Below are 18,714 nucleotides of genomic sequence, written 5' to 3'. Positions count from 1 at the left end.
TGAATTCTCTGGGGATGGTTCAGTAACATTGTGAATTTCCTCACATGATTTCCATTTTACTCATTACACGTCCTTCCTGAATCAGTCTACATGTATGCGCTTTCCATTTTGTCAAAACGCACTGCTCTGTAATGTACATCTGGCGTCGACAAAGCATATTGCTTTTTTTTCAATGGAATTTATTTTTTTTTTTTATAAGCAAAATTCCAGCAACAGTCATTCACAAAAAATAATACCTGTCACCTTAGAAACAAAAACAAAATCAATCTTAATCCACCTTGATGCCAACTCCTTTAATGGCATAATAACATTACATTCCTTCCCACACTTGCAGCAGCGAGTTTGCCTGCACCAATCTGTTTCTTACCTTTGTAGATCCGTCCCAGCCCCCTGTAGTCCATCTGGTCCGAGCAGTTGAAGACCACCACATACTTGCCCAGGGCTTTGCCCATGTCCTTGGTGGTCTCCGTCTTGCCTGTGCCTGCGGGGCCTGCCGGAGCCCCTCCCATACTCATGCCCAGAGCCTGGGCCAAGGTGATGTAGCACCTGCCGATCAAAGCCACATTGAATGTACACAAAAAGGAACTTCTTGTCCAGAGACTTTGCTTTGATAAAACAAAAAGACAATCACTGCCTCCGGTTAGTAGCTGGTGAACCAGCAGTCCACATTTCTCAAAGGCCCTTGGCACTCTAAAGTCGGCTGGAAGAAGGTAATCAGCCTTGGGCACCACCAAGGGTTAACCCTACAAGAGCTGGGCTCTTTTGGACCATTGCACAGTGGAGTGGGGAGGTGATTTGCCCCTTCCCGGGATCTTGACTGTCCCATGCTCAATCTTTTTTGTAAAGACAATCGCAGTGGGTGCACCTGTGAAGTTTCAATTCCATCTGATCTAGACTTCTGTTGTCATTGATAAGTTCCTGCCCTTACACATGCGGGACCATGTGCGTTGTGCATGTCAGTCGGAAAAGTTAACAATTTGGGCTGACTCTCTAAGAAAACTTGGTGTTTTGCAAGAACGGTACATCGGATTTTCATCACTGGAAAATTCAACAGGCTCAGAATGAAAAGAACAAATGCACTGAGATGTTGTGGAGTTTTGAATTTTACACCTCCCCCCTCTTTTAGATTTAATCACGCACCTGTCAGTAAGTGGTGTGATAACCAGTCTGTCGGTGCAGCCCAGGAACTCGTTCTGATAGATGAAGTCCACATCAGTGATGGAAACGATGCACTGGTCGGTGTCCTCCTTGAAGTAGAACCTGGCCTGCTTCAGCCACTCAAAGTCGGTGGGGGACCGGATGTGCTGGATGGTCTGTGATGAACAAAACAAGGGAAGAGTTTCCAACTGCAGTTTATCTGAGACTTTCCACTAGAAATGGTCTATCCTCTCTCGATAATCCCACACTGCCATATCTCTATGGTCCAATAAAGAAAAAAGATTCTAGAGAGAGGAGACCAGTAATTGATAAACCTGGCCGAAAGTTTCAGAGGAACTAAAGAGCAAAGAAGCAACTGTGAAAAATACTAAAATAATCCAACATGATGACTCCATCACTCCATTCAACAGATAAAAGTCAATAGAAAAATCATAACCCAATACTTAATATCTAGAGAGAATTTCGTTACTATTCCCAGTCATTGAGCCACCAACTTAGAGTCATGAGGATAGTCTGACATTTTACATTTTCATCACAGAGACATTTGTCTCCTTTTCATGTTTCTATTTCACACAGGTTGTTACCCTGTTATCCATAGCACATGATTTTGCTAAAAAATTATTCACTCCAAAACAACTCTGGTGACTTTTAACAGATTTTGTGCAGTTGGCTCACAATGATCACTTTCGACATTGGAACGCACCAAATCATTGAAGATATCCCTCTGATGCACGTGAATGGTAACCAGCGTCTCGTACTTGACTCGTTCCATCTTGGTCAGGTCGTGTGTGGTCTGCTCGATCAACGTGTTCAGCAGGTCCAGGAACTTGACGTTGGTGACTTGCATGATCTTCTTGTCCGACCTGGCCACGGTCAGGGCGTCCTCGGCATCCCGGGTCCACAGCATCTGGATGCCCAGCAGACCGACCTTAAAGACGATTGGTAAAATTGGAAGCCATTAACACATGGCCATCACTGATGTGATATCAATGCTAGTGTTGCAGGTCCAAAATTGCCTGGTACTCCAACCTAGGGCAATGCAAGATTGGTTGAATCAGACTCTGTGGTAGACAGGGCTGCATTCGATGCAACACAGGTTCCATAATATCTCCAGCATAATGTCTGGCAAATAAAACTTGAACGATGAGCAATGGATTAAGGTGACCATAATCTGGATAGGTAGAACACGTGGAATATGCTAACTCGGTGTGATGCAAATACGGATGAAATAGGCTGTGATAAAAGACATGGCACCAATCAATACAGCAAGACCAGTGTCACGGAATCACAACATCTGAATGCCTACCTAGCAAAAGTGTTTTTATTGGCCAGTAGCCAGTTTTTCGATCCTCGACAGCCAATAGTTATCGAGTTTACGAGGGCGCTCAGTGCACAACCGGTGTGCCTTAAGATTAAATATTATGCTGCGTGGTAATAGCGTGCGTACACTACGACTGTGGGGCTCCATTGAAGCGACTTCGCACAGGAGATTCTATCAATGTGTCAGACAATAATCGTGTGCAAACACTCTCATGATCACCACGAAAGATTCGCTAACGTGCATATTGTGCTCACACAGGCACACGCCTTATGTGCATGGTTGCACGATCAACTCGATAATTTCAGGTTTAAATAATTCAGTCATTCATTTTCTGTTTTGGGTGAATCCAGCTAACTGGAGAAGTGATGCACCAGAACGTGAGATTGAATCTCTCCCAGCTTGCGCCAGTCATTTTGCAACAACACTGGAGGCATCAGGCTTCGGTGAGGAATTCTGTTCTATCTGTTGCCATTAAAGATAAGTTGTTGCACTTGTAATACTGAAAATAAAAAACTTGTCAGACATGATGAGACTTTATTTTGACAGGGATTTTTTTTAATTGAAAAAGAATTTCTTTTTTCAAAGATAACACTAGTGTGATAAGCATTTCAGTTTGAGAGAAACCAACTATAATGTTTCTAACATACAAGAACTGATTAAAATGAACTATGACAACAGATGGTATCACAATGGACAGTGAAAGAACTGAATTTACCCTGCTTTTGTACTTAAACATTAGGTTCATTTTGAGGAGAGTGATTTGCTCTCCTGACCGATTTTAGGAGAACGGTTTACAGCTCTCCTGGATTTTCTAGAAACGAAGGACTGCAATACAAAGAATCCCAGATATCCTCCAGCAGGAACAACCACAAAGCCGAACCACTCAACTCATCAGCTTGTCACTTATTAAGCAATGATGCCTCTTTTTGAGACTTACCTGAGCGATGTAGTTATTGAGGAATCCAAGCAGCTCAAAGGAGGAGTCGTTGATGACCCTGTGGGCCTCTCTGATGACAGAGTGGAGGGACTTCTGCTGCATGATGAGTAGCTCTCCTAACCACATCTCCACATTGCCCTTCGCAATGACTGGCTGATCCAACTGCAAGGAAGTATACACTCAGCAGTCACTGGCATGTACAGGTCTTTGTTCAGTTTTCTGTAAATTCATCCTGTTTATTCTGCAGTGCATAACTGTTGTCAAGACCATCACAAGACCAGACAAAATGATCAGGACAAGACTGTACATACCACACCACAACACCAGACACAAGACCACTCATAATTTCTTTTTAGTAACTAACAGATTAACACCACTTCCCGCAATCAAAACCAGGGGGGATAGTTAATCATGACATATGATGCTTGCAAGCCAACAACTGGAAGATGTACTCACTGGAACCACCTCTCCTTCCTTGGAAATGCAGGAGACGATGCGATCGTAATCCTTCTCATGGAACTCAACCTCATTCACGTTCTCAAACACGCCAAGCAGATGAGCCTGTGCAAACGGATAACAACATTTCTGTCCTCAACAAATGCAATTAAGGCTTGAAATACCAATGCATACAACAGCACAACTGAAAGTTCGGCTTCTTAGAGTAGCAGGGTCACAGCAATGCCCACAAATCAAGGCCAGCTGAGTTGCTTGATAGTATATAACGGCCATGATGCCGGACATCAAAAGGTACACCATTGAATACTGATCCTTTTTATGTACAAAAATTGCCTACATGCACACCCAATTCACAACAATGTCACACTTGGCTGGCAACAGCTTCCTTTTTGATCAAAATTTACATTTGTCCTATTAAAACTATATAGGAAAGTTATTAAGGCCTATGATTTGAAATTTTCAATTTTTAAAATGTAAACCAAACCACAATTTGACCACTTAAAATGGTCAGGAGAGTTTGGTAATATATACATAAAATTTCTGTTTAGAAGCTAGTTTTAGTATTCATTATTTAACGTTTTACTCGCTGTTTGAGATTTTTTCCAACACTCTGAGAAGTATATGTAGTCTCCTGTTGCTGTACTTAAGGCCAGCCTAAGGCCATGTCCAAAACAAGCTTCCAGAGCTTCGGCTAGGTCAATTGTCTGTGCGTCTCCGCGTGTATGCAATGGAGTGAAGACCTAGACCTAGCTCTAGACAACAGATTTGGATGTAGCCTCTGTTTAGGCAGACAAAAACTGCAACAGCAAATGGCTCTTATTATACTTTGCAGACTCTGCATCTTGCAAACAGAGGTTTGACTTCTCAAAGTGGGTTAAAGCCCTACCTGGATTGTGTGCGAGTCGCTGGCCTGACCCAGAATCTCCAGCAGTGCGGGGTCAGACACAAAGAAGAAGCGGGGAAAGACGAGTCGCTTCTTCTCCAAGTACCTGTCAGGTTGAACACAGTATCGTTGAATTAAATCAATCATTGCATAATTGTTGCAAGGTGGAATTGAAGAAAAGGAAAGCAAAGAAGTAAAAGTTCAAGTTTAGAGAATAGTTTACTCATGGACAGAACAGAAAAGATTTTGCTTCTTGTCTATGCAAGGCCGTGTTTGTGTCAACTGATATTTTGGCTTCAAAATGTTAAAAGTATGTGACTTCAAAAGGAAAAGAACGTGTTGCATGAAGTAAAATGAAATTTGTTAAACATTTCTTTTTGTTATTAATTTGTGCCTGTCAACAGAAATCCAGATAATATTTATAAAGAAAGACAACTGAGATTGCAGAAAGCAATGGCTTTGATGTTACCCTTTGATGAAAACGCAAAGGGGTGAATTAAAAGGAGCTTAAAATTTTGAAATTACCATCAGTGAGACATGTTGATTACAGTATACCAATTACGCCAGCTAGTCATATGACCTATAGTGAGTATTAAATATTAATAAACACAGCACACACAGAAAGCAAAGTGTTTCATAAGTATAATTTACCACAGATAAAGCCGACGGTAGGTACCATACTCAGACTACTGATGTGCTGTACCATAACTTGGCTGTGGGGTTGATACCCACTACAGATCATGTGATAAAACTGGCACAATCGGTCTATATGACAGCTCTAAATTAAGGAGACAGTTTTTGTTTTCTAGACCTGAATAAATTAACAGCGGTTAGAGCCAGCAGCTGTACTCAACAGTGATAATTGAGAGGATTGTGTGATTACTGACAGCAAAAGAGGCAACACAGCTGACACCACCACTTGTACTTAAGTCCGCCTCATCAACGCTCTGCAAGTCATTCAGTCTCAAGCCAAGGCACAAGTTACTCAAACGACACCCGACAAAGGCACTGCACTTGTGACTGGTCTTGGGAAAGGATTTGCGACTGGACTTGTGAAGGGTCCTGGACTCAACTACACCACTGGCTGACTGAACAAGCCAAGAACGGTAAACGAGGAGTGGTAATTTGAGTTTCTCACCCGGTGAGGGACTTCTGGCAGATTTCCAGTTGTTCCAACAGGTGCGGCAGCAGCTGTCCCAGGGTCTCGTCCCCGACGCAGCACTGGACCACGTTATCCACCTCGTGGGCACGCTGCATGATCTTCACCCACGACTTGTCAATGTTGCCAAACCTCTTGGCTTCCTACAAATGCCCAGAAAAAAAATTCAACACCTAAAATAACTCCTCCATGCCATCAACTTCTGAACAGTAAACATTATTGATAACTTCACATTTCAATTTTGGAATGTCCCTTTGATTTGTCTTGTATGTTCACGTACACTTTCCTTGGTCATAAAGTTTACATAAAGTCTAATTATCATTATAGCCAACTCTCATTATAGAAAACACTACAGGGTGTCCCAGAAAAAAACAAACCCTGAGGAAAGGGGTTAATATGCCCAAACCATGAGATATGATTATAATGAATAAGGATCTCTGAAAAGTAGAAGCAGTATTCTTTCTAATGATACCTTGATGGTATCCCTCCTATCATGAATGAATGAACACCATTGTCTTGAAAAAGGCGCATCCGAACTCAGTTGTAACACTTTGGATAAACCAGTGAACGAGGTTGTCCTGGTGAACTCGTACCCCAGTCAACTCATACCCCAGTCAACTCATACCCCAGTCAACTCATACCCCAGTCAACTCGTACCACAGTCAACTCACACCCAGGTCAACTCGTACCCCAGTCAACTCCTAACCTGTCATGTATAGTTTAATTATCATTATAGCTGATTCTCATTATAAAGAACACTATTATAAAAAAACCCTCAAAATAAAGAGCAACTTCTGAGAATCCCAACTTCTTGACATAAGCTCAGTGCTGAAAGGTCCTTACAGCAAAAATGTAAGGTTTGAAAAATGCTCCGAGGGCCAATCTGAGCATCCAAGAAATATTGCATTGAAACAGACTACATTTGCTTTACTGTAGGCTTAACGGTTAGTCAGGTGGCTTTCCTTCTCCAAAACAAAACTCCTAGGCTCCCCAATTTTCCTTCTAAAACACCCTCTCAGTCGTGGTGAAGAGCCTCCTGATTTTGCTTTCTAAAACTATCCTCCTAACCGCGATGAGTTGTTTTGTATAAACTTTAATCCGTCTGAATGGGCTTATTCGGGTTCTCCCTTGCCTAACAACATCTTGTCCCATTTCTTGCCGAGATCGACAAAGTCTGAATGGTCTTATCCATATACAGTGGTCTTTCTCATAATGGCATACTACTATAGATGGTATGAATCTCTTTCAATAGCTTACAACATTTGACATATCGCGAGATATGTCTTAGGCTGAGTAGGACCTTATGTCCACTCTCAAATAAACAAATATTGCATTGAAACAGACTAGGCCTACATTTGCATTACTTTTATTTATTATTCAATTAGTCTGGGACCACTGTATCTAAATTTCAACAAATTGTGTTGCCCGATTTCACGTTTAAACCAATGTTTCAATAAGTAAGTTTCCATGCAATTATCAATAAGGCCTTTTTAGCACTGACACAACGTTGAATACTTGCGTTTTCTTTGTTTTTCAACTCCTTTAAAAAGTTCTGGTTGTGGCAAAGTAATTTTCTGGTCCTTCAACTTTGTTATAACAAGAGTTGACGGTATTTGGAATCTTGCCAGCATGCACCAATAGTATGTACATGTACCTTGCTCAACACTCTTTCCTTCCACCAAAATCATCCTCGTCACAATACAAAGCTATTTTCATGGACATTTTTAAGTATTTATCCAAACTTTCAGGCCCAATTCACTTCGGCCACACGTGGGTGTTTGCACCAATTCCCTCCCTGTTCATGGTGTGTGCATTTTGCCCCAGATTCTACTGTATTTGGGGGGGAGGGTGCCTCCCAATTTTTTTGACTGAGGGGCATGCCCCCTCATTCTTGGCAGGTCCTACAATGGGGCAGGGCTTCATGGATCAGTCCTAATGGCCGATGCCTGATAGTCTCACAGCCGCCCCCCCCCACTTTAAGAACATAGTCCCACTGCCACTGCCAGTTACCTGTGGCAGCTGCTTGGCAATATCGCCCCCAACAAACACCGCCTCCAGGTAAACCCACAAGTTCTGCACCGTCAGCCAGTTCTCTATGATGTCAGAGGAGTTGGACAGCTTCTGCACCCACAGCTGAATGTCCTTCTTGAACGGTGCATTGTACCTGGGCAGATTGCGGTAAATTGAGAAGAAAAGAATTTATTTCTACCATCCACCGGTGTACAGGCCAGGACTGCACTCAAGTCAATCTTAATCAGTCGTTCCGAAAGTCCAGTCCTACATGTATGTCTGGTTACAAGTAACAGAATGAACTATTTTCAAGATGTATAATGTATATTTTTCAAGATGTATAATTATAAAAAGAATGAACTATGACAAGAGAACTGCACTTGCTATAGATCATTTGAACAGCTTGTGACATTGCATGAGACTGGATGGCTGTGACGGACTCGTACGAGGGCTTCTCGACTTAACTTGAGCTTAGTCTTTGGAATGGAGCTTCAAGCAGCAACAGCTACAATATGCAAACAAATTGGGCAAATTACCACGTGAGGTATCTGCGCTACATCTGGTCCCTAAAATGCTGACCAATCAGCAGGCATCTGACTAAAATGAGAGACATCCCGTAACTTCCAACCAATTGACAACTTTCATCTTGATTCAGACCAAAAAATTCTGATCAGCTGTAGCGTAAAGAAACTCATAATTTGCATGTACACATTTGTTGGAGCAGCCTCCAAAAACGTATAAACCTATGACTCTCACTAGCAACAGTTATGCAGTGAAAAATTAAAAGAAATCTTTGTCCTCTTCAATGTCACTGTTGGCTACTTCACATTGGTTTGGTCATAGATAGCAATTTTCGTTGCATCTCTGTTGATGAGTTTTCTTCCCTCTGGATGCATTTCCTCAGAGAATTTATAATCACACAAGAAAACCTCATTGAATCACTGCCGTATCCTTATTAACCTGGATGACGGTTTGGCTCCAGAATTGTTCTACGGACACCTTACCTATTACTGAGCAGGGAGCCCAGGACCATGAGACTGTCTTCCATCAGGGCCACCGTCTCCATGGTCTCCCCACCCTTCAGTAACAACTCCCCGCGATTCTTGAAGTTGGCGAAGAACAGCGTCTGGGAGGTCCACTCGGCCACCACCTGGGCCAGCTTGGCCTCGATGTCCTTCTCCTTGACAGCCGAGATGCAGATATCCTGAGGGATGCAGACAGATGTGAAAATGTTGGTTGATTGTCCCCACTGGTAGCCGCCAATGAAGTTGTTGGAAGGAGGGGGGCTTTCTAAGGAATAATCTAAATCAACTGGCAACAGCCTGGACCAGCGCACTTGTCCTTGAGAGGTTGCATCAACTCTGACAATCCCAAACCAGCCAAAGTCCAACACCAGGGTTTGTTGGAATCTGTTAAGATGAGTACTATTTACATACCGGTATACCGGCTGTGTTTCATGTGGGAGTAGGCGTACTACAAATGAACAGAGTCCAACCATTTATGTGCACAGTTTACTGTATGGTTTTGAGATTTGCAAGGATGTGGAAGGTTTGCTAGTAAATAGGGAGTTAGGGTTAATGTATGATGCTGTGTTGCACTCACGTATTACATGTAATTTATTCACTGCCCTCACTTATACAGTGTGGCCAGGGCATGATTAAGGTTACAGTAGAAAGCGTGGTTGCGGTAGGTAGTCTTTGACTTCCGCTGACAGTTGTATTCTTTCTAGCCGCAGTAGAAACTTTGGTCATGGGATATTTCTTGCAATCGTGAGTACTTCCAATGATGTATTTTTCAATGTAGATGTGCTACATCTGACTGGGACCGGCCAGCAGACCCTGGCAAGCTCGGTGGTCGAGTGGTTAAAACTCTGCACTTGTAAGCCGAAGGTTTTCGGTTCGAATGCCATCCGAGTAAGCTTGTGAATTTTTTTGCGAGCTCTCAGACAACACTAAGCAAATAGTGTTATGAACATTCCGCATACATATGTAGGCTGGCGCAAGGTAAAAACCCTCACTAAAATGAATAAATAACTTTAATTGACTAGATCCCTCAAAATGAGTCTTGAGACCTTAATATCAGTAATTTTGTTGTAGTTTGCCAAACATACAGAGTGCTTTGTTTGAAGGCCTCACTCGGTTTGCCATTATCAACAAAAATGCACTTATGCAGGTGAATTTCTGCAGTTCTACTGTTAAGATTTCATGTACAGCTGTGGTCAAAAATTACTTAAACTTCAACTGAAAGAATTTAATTCCAATTCCAATTTTCAAGGTTTTGTTTTTTCTTGAAAACCATATTTGTTTTCTATATCTGACCAAACAGAACATTTATTCTGCTATGTGCTAGCTGATCAGCTGCCGAAAATGAACAGTTGCAAAACATAGGCCAACTCTTCGATTTTCCAGTAAAATTTCAACCCAAACTGTATGCACAAGCTCCTCAGAACTTTACCTCGATATCCTCTTTGTGGGGCAGGAGAGGGGCCTCCATGATATTGCGCAGGCAGAAGGTGTCTGACTCGATGTCAAACTGGTGGCCAGTGACGCTGGCGATGCGGTCCCAGTGCCGCTGCTTCATGGCCTTGTTGGCCATCAGCTCCAGCAGTGGGCAGGTCTCGTTGAAGTCGTCAATCTTCTGCTTCAGGTCCAGGAAGGCCTGCCACTCTTTCAGCCCCTTGGGCAGCTTCCGACACCTTTAAGGGACACAAATGCTACCGTTATATGTCTTTCAGGGGGGGTGGGGGACGATGAACAGTGACAAGATACATCCTTACTCCAAACGCTCGTTCACCAGCAAAAACCAGACGGGTTAGTTGGAAGTTTTTCCAACATACAAGCTGAGACCATCTTTAAGATTCCATGATTCGAACAGAAATTAGTCAGGTGTGTTCAGCTTGTTCTGGTCCACAGGCGCGAATGTGAGAAAGCACACAATGTCTTCCCTCCAATGTGATGCCTGCACACCTCATTTCTTGTTTCTGTTGGCACTTTCATTCCTGGCTATTCGTTCTCTAAGCACATGTAAGGAACCGAACCTGCTGCAGCATAAAGCACACAGCTCTCACCCCCTGTTTGACCCAAAATAGCAAACCTAATTCACTTGCAAGTGCTGAGAAAGTCAGGTCCACAGCACTGTGGTATTTTCTCTGTCCTTTACACTGTGACGCAGGTTCAAGTCCCGACTTGTGCGTCATATGAAAGACTCATTTTGCAATCTCTCCTTGTCTCCACAGATTTTCCAAATGACGACCCATCCTGATTAGTCGGCGCTGCAGATGACAGTCGTACATGTTTCTACAGGATGTGGTATGAGTGCCTTGCTGCTAAGCGGCCCAAACCAATTCTCTTCCAAATCATTTGACAGGCTCATTCTCATAGGAATGAAAAACCGTCAAAATAAACTACAAACGAAAATTTTGCGGAACACCGTCTTTTCAACATGTGTCCCACAATTCATTTCCCAAGGGGGTGAAACTCCAGAATATTTCATATTTTCAACATGACCAACCTGTTCTGGAAGTCCAGCAGTTCATTGTTGATCTTCTCAATGTCCACCTCGGTCCATAGTATGTCGTAGTAGCCATTGATGCCGTCGATGACGGCATTGTACAGCCCATACAGCTTCTGTAGCAGGTTCAGTTCCTTCCTGGTCTTGGACAGCATCGGGTATTCAGTCACCGTCAGGCCAAAGAGCTGCTCACCGGCCGAGTAGGTGGTGAACTTGCGCCACAGCTCGTCAAAGCGGGTCTAGCCAGGGAACCCCCCAAAAAAAGAGAAATTGTGTGCACAAAGTCATTCATCTGATTACAAACAAGGACTCTGTGTATGAACTACTGAGGCCTTCCTACTACAAAGACAAAGGGGAGTGTTATAATGGTCATATCAGTCTGCATAAGAACTATGGTGTGTGTCATCTACAAATTCTGTGTGCAGAAAAATGCATCATTTAGGTTTTTTCAATCAGTGATTTCTGTATCTTTTTATTAAAACTCAGATGTGAATGACAACCAGGCCACCACTTACACAAATTCAAGAAGTTCAAATTTATGTGGCTGCACAGCTCAACAAAATGTTTCACCTTTAAACCTTGGTGTAAATTTTCCAAATGCACAAATAATCTCTTGCGCATCAACTATTGGATCAAGAGAGGGTGTAATTTTCCTAGCAGCGGAGGCTCTTTTGATTGGGAATGCTTTTCACCGGTTCACAGACAACTATAAAATGAACACATTATGGTCACATTAATTGCTACCGATAAACGGAACACTCCCCACCAACATGGCTTTCCTCGAAAGACAAGGAGTGTCTCTGCCCAAGGCAGATAATCCAGTTGACCTTAAGTCAGCCTCCCCTACCAAGGACAGGGTACAGGGAGACTTTGCTAAGAAGCTGGATATACTGCCTACCTGATACACTTGCAGCCTGTCACTGGCTTCTTGTGGTGAAATGCCCTCCACCATGGGGCCACCCTGCAATAAACCACAGCACGCAACACGGTCACAACAGGTGAAAATGACTCTCACAAACATAGTATCACAGGACTGTAAATGATCTGTACATGTACATGAGCTGAAAATGATCGCTATGTCCGAGTCAACTCACTGCAGCTGGGAGGACTATATATATCAATCAGGGTTCTCACAGAAATCTGGAAACCAAATTCCATGACCTTCAAGGACTTTTCAGAACTAATATGTGACAATTTCTATGACACTAAAAGAGGGGGCTTGCAGTAACACTATATGGATAGATCTCTTTTATGCAAGAGGTTTGGTTCTGGTAAGAACCAGTCTCCACTGCTGAGGACGACCAGAGCACACTGGTTGAACACAGCACACTGGTCCGGGACACAGTCAACAGTTCTTATCAGAACCATACCTCTTCCAATAAAAGATCTATCCACATGGTGTCACCGCAAGCCCTCTCTTCAGTCTATCTCCACCATGCAAAGCTTCAAGTCTGGTCTAATTTCTATGACATTTAACAACATTTTGCTGAGAAAAATGTTTGGGTATGAACTGGAAGACTGCCAATGCCACAACTACAGGCTGACAAGAATAGCTTGTAAAGTTGTCATTCAGTTTATATCACATCACAAGAAGCACATCCAAAATAACCATTACGTGATCATGATTTCCAAGACTTAGCCAGGACTTTCCCCTCCTTTAACAGGATTCCGGGACACCCTATTTCCCCCCCCCATTTTCCACAAACTTCCAGGACAGCATTTTTCCAGGATTTTCTTCCATGATTTTCCATGATTGTGGAAAATCTGATGCAAAGTGGTTGCAGCTGCTGGCCAGAGACCTCCCTAGACACACAAGTTATTTCCTGCTGCAATCACAAAATTCAGACAAATCTAGCCTACACAATGTGAAAGGTCCGATCACTACATGTCAATGTACCGTTTCCTGGAGGTCGGCAGTGGGCAAGCATTTAGTAAGCCACTGCAACACAATACGTTCCAGTCTAGAGAGTGAGGCTTATTTTCATGTGAAGTAATGGTGAAGTCTTTGTAGAATGGCAAAATGGGTACCTTTGGGGCTAGGTATGCCTGTCAGTATTGTGTTGATCCAGCACTGTGTGACGCTTTGCCCTTTCCTCATAAATTTTTACCATTTGTGAACCCTGGAGGTTGATCTACTATCTAACTACTGTGCGCAACACCAGGGTCTTTGCATGTGACAATGGTGGATGTGTGTTGGATCGCATGACTCGTTGAATGCAACCAATAAAACGATCACAAGTTGTCCACTGGTGACAGGGTCCCCGCACACTTCCTTCGGTGAATTACAGTGTGATACTCTCAAACTGTTTCTAAAATATCTGACATACCGTGTCGTAATCATCAAAGAAGGCATCGGTGGTGGTGGCAAAGACCTCTACAGATTCCAAAAGGTCAGCTTTGAACTCGGGCTGGATCTTGACCAATGTAGTCTGGGTTTTGCTCTGAAATAATCCCACGAATAACACAGAGTAAACCAGACATCATTACAACCAAGCATAAACCAAGCTGCCCTTATCTGATAAGGCTTACGTTGCCTCATTATGCCTTCCAAGCAGATGAACAGGTGATCTTAAGACTTTTGATATCAAAGTTATGTCTGTTTTCAATCCCAAATGCCAGAGTTAGATAAAAGGCTTACTTCAATGATAACTACTGTACTCTCGTCACTGATCTCTCAAGGAAAGAGATCTTATTCCAGTGATCTTTTATGATTTGTCGTCATTCACTGACACAATACTATCATTAAATCACTACGTGGCAAGAGCTCTTCAAGATTATCAGGAAACAACTTCAATCCAAAACCAAAAACCAGTCAATGCAAGACCGATATCGCTAGAATGACCGACATCCAAGATACGTGTATCTGTGAGGTGCACTTACCGCTTGCAGCGTGAGTTTTTGGTAGGAGTATCTCAGCGTGTCCACGCGGTCGGCCTCCTCTTTGGCAACGGTCACCTGGAACTTTTGAAGCATGTTGTAGGCTTCCTGCAATGCGAAACCGCAACGAAAACTCACAACTTAACTACTTGCACACACAAGACGTACCACCATGTAACACTTGAATCCAAATCCTCTATTTGTGTGCTCAAGACCTTTAAGAAATGTTCGTTGATAGTCCAAGGTTTCATTCATTCATTCATTCATTCAAGGTTGCATTCATTAAATATTCGTTGTAAACTATCTACTTAACATCAATTCCACTTTTACACCCACAATGAAGCCTTGAAATACGTACCGGTAATTTAATATATTTCAACATGAAATCCCAACTCTTACAGAAATACATATCAACATAACTTAAACAGCCCAATTTCTTTTTCCATCCACAGATGAATCTAGTGGCAATGGTAAGCTTACACTGGTCATCTGCTGTGGACCCCTCCAATGATGGTTAACATGAAGATAAAATGTTGTATGCAGTGACAGTCGCTCCATACAAAAGCCAGCACACCATTAAAGGGGGCCACCGGGAGCGTCCCGTGAAATGTCACAGGACTCATCTTTACACAGCTTCTATGGTATTTGTGCAACTGATAAACAATCAAAGCCTTCCCAAGGCTTGCCACCATTCTAACCTTATCCCTTCATTACATTCCTTGGCACTACTGAAAGCATGGCCAGAAAAAACACCAAAATATCAGTACGAAATTGGAGAAATTTCTTAATTAGTATCACTATTTCTGTGGTCCTCAAACGTTAATTAAGGCTTATATTTCTCCACTGTTAACTGTCAGGGTTATTAGAGGCCACCTTCCCTCCAATTCCATTGCACTTGAAATTGACCTCACCTCTATGGGGCCCAGGGTCATATCGATGCGTATCTCGTTCTGTCTCAGGTCCTCCAGGGCAGCCATGGCATTCCTGACGTCATCCAGGTCTTTGATGGGCCGGGCCAGCCGCTTGGAGTACTCGGTCACAAAGTCCGAGATGTCGTCCATCTTCTTGCGGTACTCCTGGTTCAGGCTCTTGCCCAGGAGCATCTTCCAGGCCTGAGCTTCGATGGTCAGTGCCAGCTTGATGGGATCTGAGGCAGTGAAAATGCTCTGGATGAGAAAGACACTACTTGGATTGACACACAGGCCTCCTTTAACTTTTCCTACTTGTGTATTTCGGATTACTGTACCCGGCAGACGATGTCTTAGTGCATGTCTAGTTCATGCTGATGCAAATTTCATGCCCTAGCCTACATTGGTCAGTTAGTGAACCCCATGTGACCACATTTCAGCCAACCACGACAGAGAATGAGCAGCTATTAACTACCACACCTCATAGAGTGTAATTCGACAACCAGAACTAGAAACCATTACTGCGGTGGCACGGCACTCGTGGACAGGTGGTACCGCCCGTGATACATGCCTCTTTGACCAATGGGGTGCCGCAATTTGCGAAATGCACACGCGTGTCAAGCTGAAGACTGTGTGTGAGAGTGCGGTTCTTACCGGAGTTATGGCATCTAATCAGATTAGTCTATACATTCGTCATCGAGGGCTGAACTCTCGCTGGTCCGATTCATTATCACGTGCCATGCCATTTTGGCTGTTCGCCTGGCACAAAAGTGAGGGTCCTCGTGCATAAGCAAATCAAAAACGGGCTGGATCTGTTCTACAGGACAAGGTTAGACCTCTGTCACACAGGTGAAGTACGCATGAGTGAGCATAGTCCTCGGTACGCTATCTATCAGTGCACTACTCATGAACAGATGGCAACACAAATATATGCTACCTTTCCCTTGCTCCTGAAATTTTAACAGCAACTAATATGTTGTATTACAACTATAACATAGTTATTTTTCAGACGGATAGTCCGTTGTAGCTCCCCTTGGTATTTGAAGCTGACAAAGTAGTTCCCTTATCTTTGCCTAGGGAACCAACTTTATCTCAGGAAAAGAGAATTCTCCATGGATCACTTCGGGAGGCTAGTTTTACTACATCACTTGAAGTCAATATTTGTATACTATCAACCCTCAAGCTATATGCAATATTCATGTACTATGTGACATATCAGCAGTCAAATATATCTGAAAATCCCAACACATGGCCAGTAAGCACTGGCTGTAAGACTTGACATGACTCCCTACTGACCTGTGAAGAGCTGAATAGCATCCACCTGCACCGATGATTCCAGCTCCTCGATCATTCTCTCCAGGCTCTGATAGCGAAGTATCTCTGCCTTCCACTCAGACAGGATGGGCTGCGTCTCGATGAAGTCCTGTCATACAAACAGTGAAACTCATATGGCTGGAAATCATATGAGGCTTTATCCGGCAAAAGGCTTTCCCGTCAATGTAATGTTGGCCACCAATCAATGGGGCTGTGCTTCGGAACCGAGTACCCAACTACATATGGCACAATTATTTCCATCCACTGCACAGAAGAACACTTTGTAGCTGTTCAGCCACTTAAAACAGAAATGTTTTAAAAGGGGGTTGCCGACAAAAAACAGGCTGTGTAGATTGTTAAAACAGACGTCACTAAGTGTTGTATTCGAGTTGAAAGTCACAAGTTCTGTCACAAAGCTTTTGTTACAGTTCAGTTAAATAGTATGTGACTTGGCTTAGGACTGAATAACGTGTGGACTCATGATGCACTTCCGAGGACATGCAGGGTATCACTTTGACGTGACATCAGTTGATGGCAGTTTATAGTATGGGTGCATAATTCATGTGCTGTACATGTACAAAATGCTTTTGCCCATCTTCGTTACTTTCCTTTCACAGGTACCCCAGTTTTGCTTCGACTAGCCGTCAGTGCACACCACTATATACATCAGCCTTCTCACCTTGACCACTTCACTCCTGTCTTCCTCCCACAAGTACTGGAAGTGGCTGAACATCTTGAGGGCGTCGTGTATCTTGGGCCTGGTGTGGCTGATGGCGTTGCTCAGCATCATCTGCAGCTTCAGGATGTCTTTGTGCTCGGCGATGCTCTTGTAGTAGTTCTTGAGTTGTTGGGGCGGGATGGGCTCCATCTTGACCACTGTATGTGTCATTGACAACAGAGACGCTCATAAACCAAGGAAGTGTGTTTTACCACTATGCCATTTTAAAAAAATGAAGTGCAATTCAAAGATGTTTTCACCCCTTGACTTCAGTAATACATTCAAATACAAACTAGAAACATCCCTACTAACTTCTCAGCGTACATTATTAACCATAATTTTTTTATCCAGTTTAGCCATTACTGCTCTGTCATTCACTGCTCTGTTATTCACTGCTCTGTTATTCACTGCTCTGTTATTCACTGCTCTGTCATTCACTGCTCTGTTATTCACTGCTCTGTTATTCACTGCTCTGTCATTCACTGCTCTGTTATTCACTGCTCTGTTATTCACTGCTCTGTCATTCACTGCTCTGTTATTCACTGCTCTGTTATTCACTGCTCTGTTATTCACTGCTCTGTCATTCACTGCTCTGTTATTCACTGCTCTGTTATTCACTGCTCTGTCATTCACTGCTCTGTTATTCACTGCTCTGTTATTCACTGCTCTGTTATTCACTGTTGTCCCTACCTTACTTAACCATAATAAATTTACCTATTGTTATTACTTCTGAAAATTTTACAGTCAGTTTTGTTTGTCTCACTGTTTACTTTATATTTAACAATTGTTCTAGTTAAAAAATACTGACTTTTTAAGATACAACTACAGTCGATTACAAAGTTGGAGTTGGGTGGTCATTTGTTCAATATCTTGTTTTGTAAGACTGCTAGACAATGTCTCTGAATGATATCGGTTACTACACTCAGCCATGGTTGCTTGAGGGGTCAACATATGCACATTCATGCACATACATATTCATGTTCAGACATTCCAGTACATGGCCTGGCACTGCATACAGAATGTGCCAGAATGTGTTATGGCGCCCTCTATAATATGATGTGAGAAATCCCTGTTTCTTTACACATCATCAAGTGCAAATTGGTTAAGGATTTTTCCTAGGGTTTATTGTAGGCCTACAATACAATGTAGAGTAATTGGTGACCATAATCCACAGATGTCTGAAGGGCAACTTTTTGAGGGATTTGGTTTCATTCACATTAGAGAGGGAGCTTAACCAAGCTCGTTTCATACATCATTCAGTGCGGCATCCTGATGAAAATGGACAATGTTCTCTCCCCTCCCCGAAAATTATTTTTTACACGGATTAGTCGTTTGCTACAGGTGCTTTTTCCGGCTCTCTGGTATCATTTACGGCCCTGTCTGTTTGACAAATCTCAGATGTTTCTCATCAAACACATTTTAAATCCTAATGGAGCAATATAACCTGCTCGAACCGAAGAGCA

The 18,714-nt window shown here is 42.9% G+C and overlaps 1 protein-coding gene across 7 annotated transcripts in view; it reads right to left on the bottom strand.

Moving 5' to 3' along the window:
• Nucleotides 1–18,714, bottom strand: part of dnah8 (dynein axonemal heavy chain 8) — a 133,200-nt gene that overhangs the window by 51,243 nt on the left and 63,243 nt on the right. For all 7 annotated transcript variants that reach the window (XM_087142386.1, XM_087142390.1, XM_087142388.1 and 4 more), the window contains 17 exons: nucleotides 17,213–17,409; nucleotides 16,516–16,642; nucleotides 15,223–15,458; nucleotides 14,315–14,419; nucleotides 13,762–13,875; nucleotides 12,333–12,395; nucleotides 11,435–11,673; nucleotides 10,379–10,619; nucleotides 8,929–9,128; nucleotides 7,925–8,078; nucleotides 5,894–6,057; nucleotides 4,759–4,861; nucleotides 3,873–3,977; nucleotides 3,417–3,578; nucleotides 1,862–2,086; nucleotides 1,141–1,313; nucleotides 368–546 (listed from right to left, as the gene is read on the bottom strand). In XM_087142386.1, coding sequence (XP_086998512.1) covers nucleotides 368–546; nucleotides 1,141–1,313; nucleotides 1,862–2,086; nucleotides 3,417–3,578; nucleotides 3,873–3,977; nucleotides 4,759–4,861; nucleotides 5,894–6,057; nucleotides 7,925–8,078; nucleotides 8,929–9,128; nucleotides 10,379–10,619; nucleotides 11,435–11,673; nucleotides 12,333–12,395; nucleotides 13,762–13,875; nucleotides 14,315–14,419; nucleotides 15,223–15,458; nucleotides 16,516–16,642; nucleotides 17,213–17,409 — 2,787 coding nt within the window. The remainder of the gene's footprint in view (nucleotides 1–367; nucleotides 547–1,140; nucleotides 1,314–1,861; nucleotides 2,087–3,416; nucleotides 3,579–3,872; nucleotides 3,978–4,758; nucleotides 4,862–5,893; nucleotides 6,058–7,924; nucleotides 8,079–8,928; nucleotides 9,129–10,378; nucleotides 10,620–11,434; nucleotides 11,674–12,332; nucleotides 12,396–13,761; nucleotides 13,876–14,314; nucleotides 14,420–15,222; nucleotides 15,459–16,515; nucleotides 16,643–17,212; nucleotides 17,410–18,714) is intronic.

The sequence above is a fragment of the Acanthaster planci genome, linkage group LG10 (assembly GCF_054643075.1).
Source record: "Acanthaster planci isolate LZ-2023a linkage group LG10, COTS_SCS, whole genome shotgun sequence".
Classification (NCBI taxonomy): domain Eukaryota; kingdom Metazoa; phylum Echinodermata; class Asteroidea; order Valvatida; family Acanthasteridae; genus Acanthaster; species Acanthaster planci.
This window is presented reverse-complemented; position numbering and strand designations above follow the sequence as displayed.